Raw genomic sequence first — 9534 nt, forward strand, 5'->3', positions numbered from 1 at the left:
GTTTACTAAATTTTTAGAGCAATTAGTATTTCTGTCTGTTTATTCTTTCTATTTTAATTTATTCACCATAATTGTTCCGATTTTAGTTAGAAGTTATGGAAAATCAGTTTTATCTCAAAATCATTCTTACAAATATTAAATTCACCTATAAACTTGTTAAATATTTAATAATCATTCATTTTTTTCCTTACACAAAATTGGACTGTATATTGATTATTATTTTTGTTATCATAATTAATAATGAATAATTATTCTTAACAAAAGTAGTTTAGAAGAAGAAATCGATCCAAAGCCAGGTCCGGAGTCCGAACCCGAGGTTCAGACCAACCCGAACCGAATTTCAGGATCGGCGTGGAAACTATTTGACACAACGCGTGCACTTGGTACGCATCACAATCAAGTTTTCTTCTTCTCTCTCTATCGGCGTCTAGAGAGAGAACCTCGCCGCCGGATAGTATTCCGGCGATAATATGACCGCCGGTTCCCTCCGTCCCTCAGACCTTTGATGCGACGATCGACTGCCCGTACTCCTGCCGGTTCAAATCGCAACGACGAAATGGATCCGATCAAAACACGGTCCACCAACCTCTTCGCTCGCAACCCTAAGTCCGCGCCATCGCGTTCCCTCTCTTCCGTCCTCCTCGTCATTCTCGCGCTCTCGTTCCTCTTCCTCCTCTCCTACTATGCGTTCTCCCCCTCGGAGAGTAGTTTCCGGTACCAAATCATCGTCGACGGCGGGAGCACTGGGACCCGCGTGCACGTGTTTAAGTATCGGTCGGGGGTGGCGTTGCAGTTCGGGAAGGAGGGTTTGGCCTCGATGCGCGTGAATCCGGGGCTGTCGGCGTTCGCGGAGGATCCGGATGGGGCGGGCGGGTCGGTTTCGGAGCTGGTGGAATTCGCGAAAGGGCGGATCCCGAGGGAGAGCTGGGGGGAGACGAGTATTCGGTTGATGGCGACGGCGGGTTTGAGGATGCTGGACGCGGAGGTGCAGGAAAGAATTCTGGAGTCGTGTAGGAAGGTGTTGCGTAACTCTGGATTCAAGTTTATGGACAATTGGGCTTCTGTTATCACAGGTTCTCTTTCTTACGATTTCTCTCTCTCTCTGTTCGAGACCACATCTCAATTTAGTTAAGGCTATTATGAGTGACAATTAAGACTACAGTGAATGGCTATGTTCTCTTTTTGAATAATTAATCAGATGTGTATTCAGCTGCATTTATCCCGTTCTCATTGGGTTAGTATGTGTGGAAATCAATGCTATATACTCTGATTTGTTTTTGTCTAGGTATATTGTAGTTGTAATATTTTCGATGGACCCGAGGGGTTGTCTGCTAGTGGCCAGAAGTAAGGATGTGCAGTTGTGTAGCTAATGAGACAGGCCTTGATTGCAGTAGTGACGCGCTTCTTTTCTTTTGTTTTTACTGTTTTCAGATATTTATATGGGAAATGTTGAAAATGAGTGTGTGTGTGTTATTCTATGCAAATATTTGGAGTTACGAGATTATGGGAATGTAAATAGACTTTTACTTTGCCTGACTGACAAATTTTACCCTCAATGAAGTAAAAGTGTGGGATTTGGTGTTCTTTTTTGTAGTTGGACTGGTATTGAGTTGTGTTAAATGTTTTATGAAAGGGATGGTGATGGAACTTTGCACATGAGATCTTTCTTCTTGATGGAATTGTTTTGTTAGTGTTTGAGAGAGGAGTTTTGATGACTTGAAGCAGAAGGATCCTTTTTCTGGTGTCGTTTTTTTTTTCTTTCTCTCTTGTTTTGTGGAGTTTTTAAGCTTTTCAACTGCAATACTGTTATTCCTCTTAGAATAGACAGGGGAAATAATTGTAGGTGATGGGTATACAAGTTAGGGGACTTTAGGATTTGATGGAGTTTCTGAAAGTTTTGGCTTGATGTTTGTTCAGGTGTTGTAGCTTTATGATGAAATCCACCTGGTGTTCATAATATCTGCATGAAATTGAGTGGTGATATGGTGTCTCAAGATTTCTTATGTAGTGAACCAATTACCTCATCATCTCTTTCACTCATTTACTTTTATGATTTCCAATCATACTTTGGCTTGCAGTCTTGCCAATGTATTCTTGTTAGAAAAGTCATAAAGTAAATGTGATGCTTATTTTGTTTTATCCATCTCCTTAATTTTGTAATAATGCTTTCTTATTTTTCTTGTAGAACCACTGTAATTTCATTACGTCTTTGTTGGCTTCTTATGGTATTATTCTGGTTGTAAAGGTTCTGATGAAGGAGTTTATGCTTGGGTTGTTGCTAATTATGCTCTTGGCACCCTTGGAGGTGATCCTTTGGATACAACTGGGATTGTTGAACTCGGTGGTGCTTCTGCTCAGGTAGAACTTTGTAGTTTATGATTATTTGATATTACAAAATTTTATTTGTAGGATCCACATTATTTTTACAGTCAAATTTATATAATTTGACTGCAATTACTTTGTGAGTTTTAAAGCCAAAATATTAGAAAGAAAGCTCCACCTTTCTGGTTAGGCTCATACATACTGTTGGAAATATGATTAATTGATTTCTACCTTATTTTAGGTGACCTTTGTATCAAGAGAACCGGTGCTTCCTTCTTTCTCAAGAACTATTAAATTTGGGAATATCACTTACAACCTTTACAGCCACAGCTTTCTTCATTTTGGCCTGGTGATGTTTTATCTCTGTCCTGTTCTTTAGGCTTGATGCATGTGTATGTCTGTCAATATTCTGCTTCCTAAATCACACACAACGATTTAACACTGAACGGAAATGTTAAGCCCACATTTTGGTACCATTGCTTGGCATTTCATTTAGTCCCTACATGGAAAAGCCTACAGTTCAATGAAATGGTTTCTACTGTTTGAAAAGTCTTGCTTTAAATAATGTTGTGATCATTCAATTTTTGACAAGACAGAAATTTTATAAGTATGATAACGACAAGGACTGATTACTAACATATTTTCATGTGGGGAACGAATAATAAAATGGTGAATATATAGTATAGGAACCAAAATTTTAATTTAATAAAAAAATCACAAACGAAAGTTATGTTTGGACCAAAACTTTATTTCGTTTATGGTTTTTATTGGTCCCTTTTAATTCAATGCGATTCTCTTTGCCAGTCACATGGCTAATAATGTGTTCTATTTCTATGTACTTGGAATGACACTGTGCTTTACACTTTCTGATAATTTTTCGTTCTGCAGAATGCTGCTCATGACTCATGGAAAGAAGCACTTGGAGCATTTAACTTGGGTAATTACATGGGTCACATTGTTGTACTTTTATATGACATCTTGAAACTTAATTATTATACTTTATTACTGTATGATGGTTGGCAGTGATTTTGACAGTTTTGAACTTTGATGCCTGAAATTCTTCTGACATGTATACTATCAGTAGTGATATTTTTCTTAGAAAGTGAATTTAGGTCTAGCTCAAACCTACACCAGTTTGCAAGATGAGGTTTGCACTTCACTTATATTCTATAATGTGCAGTGATTTTTTCCAATATTTTTGGGATGAAAGTTATTTATGGTTGTAGAACTTTGTATTTAAACTGGGATAATGATATTTCACGTATTCTATGTTCATACTGGACTATTTTCTCATCACATTTTGTTTTTGCAACTCAAATCCTGTATAAGAAGTACTCAGTTTCTTTTATTATTGAACACAACGAAACTTCTTCTTTGAAATGTTAATTTGTCAAATTCTTCTGGCAAGAAACGATTTGAGCTATGTGGTGACTATATTTATATATTCCTTTAGTTTTTCCATTTGTCATGTATTTTTTTTAATAGTCACTTGTTTCACTCGGATTTGGAAACCTGCTTCCCTTCCCCTCTATTTTTAACAACTATTTACAGTCATTCAGTAGAGATAGTAGCTTCAGATGGTAAAATTATTTGGTATTGATTCTTTACTGTCCTCAGTGCAGCTTCTCAATCTGTTCAAGAAAGGTTGCAGATAGATCCTTGTACTCCTACTGGATACTCTTACAATGCTGAGTCATTGAAGTTTCCTCCTAGCTCAGTGAGTGGAAAAACCCACTATCATTCCACTGTCCAAACAAGGGGGAACTTTTCAGAGTGCAGATCAGCAGCACTTATGATGCTACAAAAAGGGAAAGGTCATATTTTCAATAATTTTGTACTGTTAGATTCCCTTTAAAATGAAAGTTTCTTCACTTCTGTTTTGTATTAAAGTTAGTTATTTTATTTTTTTTATTTATGCAGAATCATGCTCCCATCAACATTGTGACCTAGGATCAACTTTCATACCAAATCTTCAGGGGAAATTTTTGGCCACAGAAAATTTCTATCACACATCAAAGGTTTTTTTTGTGCTTATATGCTTCTTTTACTGTTGTCTGTGTTGTATAATTGTGCATTGGAAAAAGGGGATAGCAGTAATGTACTGTTAACTCCTATTATTTCTCGGATTTCTGACATGCTGCATGCTGTGTTATAGTTTTACTATTTTAATTATCCATATGTCATTATGAGCAAGGATTCTTGAATCTCTATGTGTTCAGTTTTTTGGATTGCGGCCAAGGGCATATCTGTCCAAGTTGATGACTGCTGGGAAAGAATTCTGTGGAGAGGATTGGTCATGGCTGAAGGAAAAATATGTTTCCCATAAAGAGGAAGATTTGCTTCGGTATTGCTTCTCTTCAGCATATATTGTTGCTCTGCTTCACGACAGTCTTGGAATTGCTTTGGATGATGAGAGGTATTCTTCTTGTTTTTTCTTTTAAGGTATATGAATATATTGAGGTTGATAATATTATTGGCACTGAACATTTAGTCCCATTTGTACATGAAACAAATATTTTAGAGCAATCCCAATAACTTTCTTTAGTTTGGTGAATTAATACTGCATACACTGGCCACCCTTATCGTAAATTGTATCAACTTATGGAAAAACTTATTTCATTTTTTCTTCGTATTCTCTTCTTTAAAAATTGTTTATGAAGAAGTTTCTTCAAACGTGTTCCTTTCCTTAACATATACTTACGGGCTTATAAGCTTGACGGAAGTTGGAGTTATTTTGGGTTGGCTCAATGAAGGTTTCCACAAGGTGTTTGGGTACTTTTGGAGTGGACAAAAATGGTGATTTTGGTGGTTGAGGCTTGGTTGTTTAACTGCCAAAGTGAGGTTTTCTATGCTGTTTTGGTGGCTGTACGGGGAAGACTTAGTGTAGGTCTGTTGGAGGTTTTCACTATTTTTAGTCTATAATAAATAATTCTTTATGGGTCGTGAAAGTTGACATTACATCACAACTAGTATTTGTCAATTGAAATGATTACTTTCATTAACTAAGTAGCTAACTAGTATCATATAAAACTAAAGACAAAAAATAATGATTTTCTATTTGGGAGGGACGAGAACAAAGATATTTTTAACAGTGATTAATAATATATTTAAGCCAGAAGTTTATCTAATCATTTCACGTAACCTACATTGAAACATGCAATACTTTAACAAGTGCAATGATGTTAGAATACTTGTTAAAGTGTATGCAATGATGTTAGAATACAAAAATTAAACGGAATGCAGAGAACGTGTTGATAGGTTGATGGATGAGAATGTCACAATTAATTCGGTTTGGTACCCAAAAGAAAAGGGAAAAAACATGTTTGTACAACTTACTGCCAGCTTTTGAGCTACAACCGGCAAAATTTGTAGTTCTAGGCAACCATCAACACTGCAAGAAGCAAAAGGAGAGATGAGTGTGACTAAACATAGAAACAAGTCAGTGAGTATTGGTAACTACCAGCCACAACCAAATTTAAAGGTGATAAGAGTTCAACCATAACAGCAGCTGCAAACAAATTTAAACCTGCTACCAGCAATCGATGACCCAATAGTCAGGAATAAGAACCCCTCTCCCCACCATCAAGAAAGATGAACACAAGCCACAGTTGAATCACGAAACAGAGATGATGTCAAAATGACAGGAATCAAAATAGGACTCAGACCTGGGACGGCCCTCATGTGTTTCAGAAAAAAGTTATTGTTTATCAGCATAGTGGGTATGTCCGATTCCACCAATCCAGTGTCAAATTATGATGCTCCCACACAAGCGAACTAGATATTGTTTTGGTTTCAAGATCAGTGGGTGTGGCAAAAGTAAGAATTGTGTGTGATCTTGGGATTAGGTTTGTGATTTTAACTACCTTAGTCGCTTTGAAGTGTAATTTTCCCAAAATTCTCAATATTTTTTTATAGGATTTTGTTGCCCTCTTTAACACCTCATGACTCAGTTACCTCTTGTTTTCCGCTGTCATGTCTTGCACACCCATTAAATATGTTAGATGTGTGTCCTACGATGGCATTTTTTGTTTCTGGATGCCTTTTTTTTCTGGGTTCAATTGGTGATTAATTTTTCATTCATGTTTGTGTGCTTGCGCTTGCCCTTGTCCAGTTCTGTTTGGGATTGCATATATTGTGTTTCTTCATGTCAATGCATTTGTGTTCTAGTTGGCTGCATCTTACTGACTGGAATTGTTGGCCAGGGTCAAGGTTGCTAATCAGGTGGGAAGTATTCCTCTTGATTGGGCTTTGGGAGCTTTTATTATGCAAACAACAGCTGATGCAGATATACAGAACCATAACTGGATTGCCACCATTTTCAGTGATGAATCGCCTACTCTCCTCTCAATTATTGGATTTTTTTTAGTGTTGTTAACGGCATGGTCTATATCTAGGTGGAGGAAACCTCAGTTGAAGACAATATATGATCTAGAAAAAGGACGATATATAATCACGCGGATTGGTAGATAAGGCTTTTGATGCATGGTTCTTGGTTTACGTATGTGGAGGCACTGTTGTGATTATGACGAAAATATTTATCCTTTTCTAACTTGATGGTCAACCATTGAAGGCCATGCCAGTGGAGGCTCAAATAGTATATGATTGGAGTTTGGATGCAGGATATGGAGTCACTCTTGCTGAGGAACTAGGGTAGAGTAGCACGTTTCTTTGTTGTTTAGTGGAATTCAGGAATTGTTTGTTGTGCCACTCGCTTCACTGGTTATAGATAACAGTAAGGCAAGAAGTGGAGCAGGTCAGCCTAGGAATTGCCAGGAGGAACTAAATGCTTCATCCTTCAACACAAAACACCTTCTTCTGTGGTATATTTGTACCAAACTCTATACAAAAGTTTGTTGCCCAATTGCTACATATAAAAAAAATTCATCATTCCCTACCTGGAAAAGCTAGTTGCGGAAGCTGATATACTATATGCTACATCATTTTATTGTATTGGCTTCCAAATTTAATGATTAGATTACGTAAGATAATATCTCAGTAGTTTGTGGTGTAAGCATCTAATACAATGTTTCGTGTAACTACATACACGTTACGTTATATTTTACTATTGGCCAAAACATTAAAATAATTCTCAAAACTCCATTCAAGATCCAATCCAATGCATGGGATCGGCATTCGTAACGAAAATTGTTGATCCAGTTCACTATTTGGAGAATCGCTGATCTAATCGAGGGTTCATTTAGTTCTCACAAGATGCAATTGCACTATTTTTCTAATATCTGATAATAACATACAGGCATGGTTTGGGGTAATTTCCAGTGATATATTGTGTCACTTTTACAAGCTTCACTGATGTCTCCATTTATATTATTGCCATATAAAAAGTGCTAATGTATTTTGAAAATTTTAAGATTTTAGTTCTTTTTAGAAGATGTTTTCATCACATTTATCTTGCAAATATAAAAGGCTTTTAACACATCATATTTTTAAAAAACTTTCAATCAAGTCTGTTATTCGAACAAAATCTCTTTATTTTATCACAAGTCGCATTCCATTAGCGTACGAAAAACAAAAATGGAAGATAAATGTTAAGAGTATATCTCATACTCCATTAGGACCATTAATGTTCTTTCCCTTTTATAGATTTGTTTATGTCCTTCTTGGTTATGGTTATGTTGATATTTATTACGTAAGGTGGTAGGAGAAATGTCTTTATGAACAATTTTTTATCATAATCATACCAATATTTGTCTATGATCTTGTATGGTTGTATTGGGATCCCTTCACTCCCGAAAGCTTTTCGATTAAGCCAATGATTTGATTTAATTCATGTTCTAATTTTACAAAAGAGGTATAGAACAAAATGTTTAAGTAAAATAATCGTGACCGTCCATTTTACTTTGCATAAAATCATTTGTAGTTAGGTTCATAACAGAATAGCTAAATGAGCATCCAAAAGTATATGATGGACGAAGTTTAGTGTATGAAGAGACTTTTTTTTTAGTACGAGGATGTTTTTGGTTTGACAGTACGAGTAATTGTTGGAGATTATTTTATTGTATATAAGTGAGTGTAAATTTTATTTTATAAGTCGATTTTATGAAGTTGAATTAGGTTTAAAGTCCACTTTTGATTTAAAGTCAATTCTAGTATTAGAGATCACATCAACTAGAGATAAACATTTCATTGTGTATCAGTGATGCAAATCTTACTTTATAAGTTGGTTTTTATAAAGTTGAATCAGACTTAAAATTCACTTTACCTAAAGTGCAAATATTTTTTTATTTACATTTTTTTTCCAATACGAATATTTCATGTGTCAATTTTTATTTTTTATTTTGTAGATTGTTCAAGTGTCATACGTATACTGCATAACAAACGTAATAACGAATTTAGATCTTGTCTGATAGAAAAAATAAAATCAAAAGACTTAAAACAAGTAAATTAAAAAATAAAATAAGTTTATTTCGCAAGTTAAAATCTATCTATTCACTTCAAAATTTATAAAAACTCTATTGTTTATTTTTTAAAATAAAAATTATTTAAATTTATGCATATATTAATTGTAACTCACAAGAGAAATTTAATTTATCTTACCTTTTTTTTGTCCTGTAAGTATTTATTAAAAAGTTTATAAAAACACTATTATTTTCTTTTATTTTCCTAATATCATAAAAGAACTTGTAATTTTCTTTTATTTTCTCTATTTTCCTATTGATCTCTGGTGAGTAATTAAAGAAATAGTGAGGCACATGTGGTGTAGGCAGAGAATTCAAAACAAGTTCGAAATGGGTTAGAGGAAATTTTTGAGTTAATGAGTTTTATAATAACCCTCTTATGAAAGTAATATGCATGATACGCAAGTGCAATTTAACAAAACATGTCCCTTACGGTAGTTAGACAATAAATGTTGCATTTGCCTCAACTCCTACAAGATAGGAATCAACTACTCCAACATGATCATAGATTTTGTAGGAAACAAAGAGGCTATAATTGCATGGTACCCATAGTTTACTTCAAAACACCAACCATTTCGTGTGTAATTGCGATAAACTTTCAAAGAAACCCATTTTTGAAACAAGTCATGCAAATAGAAGGTACACAAGTCAATGCAACAACTCCTTGTTAACATGTCCAATTTTATTTGAAGGCACCATGTGTGTGAGTGAGAGTGAAAAAAAAGAAGCATATATAAGAGTTTCTTGGTTCCAACATGCTTGAAGTTTCAAACACCTTACTGTTAGGTTCACAAAA

The 9534-nt window shown here is 35.2% G+C and overlaps 1 protein-coding gene across 1 annotated transcript; it reads left to right on the plus strand.

Moving 5' to 3' along the window:
• Positions 1-250: 250 nt before the first annotated feature.
• LOC137810751 (probable apyrase 6) lies at positions 251-7317 on the plus strand. The gene is made up of 8 exons (XM_068612170.1): positions 251-1073; positions 2246-2358; positions 2564-2671; positions 3211-3259; positions 3945-4136; positions 4243-4340; positions 4542-4738; positions 6525-7317. Exons 1-8 carry the CDS (start codon positions 506-508, stop codon positions 6790-6792), a joined length of 1593 nt encoding a protein of 530 aa, XP_068468271.1. The 5' UTR covers positions 251-505; the 3' UTR covers positions 6793-7317.
• Positions 7318-9534: the final 2217 nt, after the last annotated feature.

Source organism: Phaseolus vulgaris, chromosome 2 (genome assembly GCF_000499845.2).
Source record: "Phaseolus vulgaris cultivar G19833 chromosome 2, P. vulgaris v2.0, whole genome shotgun sequence".
Taxonomy (NCBI): domain Eukaryota; kingdom Viridiplantae; phylum Streptophyta; class Magnoliopsida; order Fabales; family Fabaceae; genus Phaseolus; species Phaseolus vulgaris.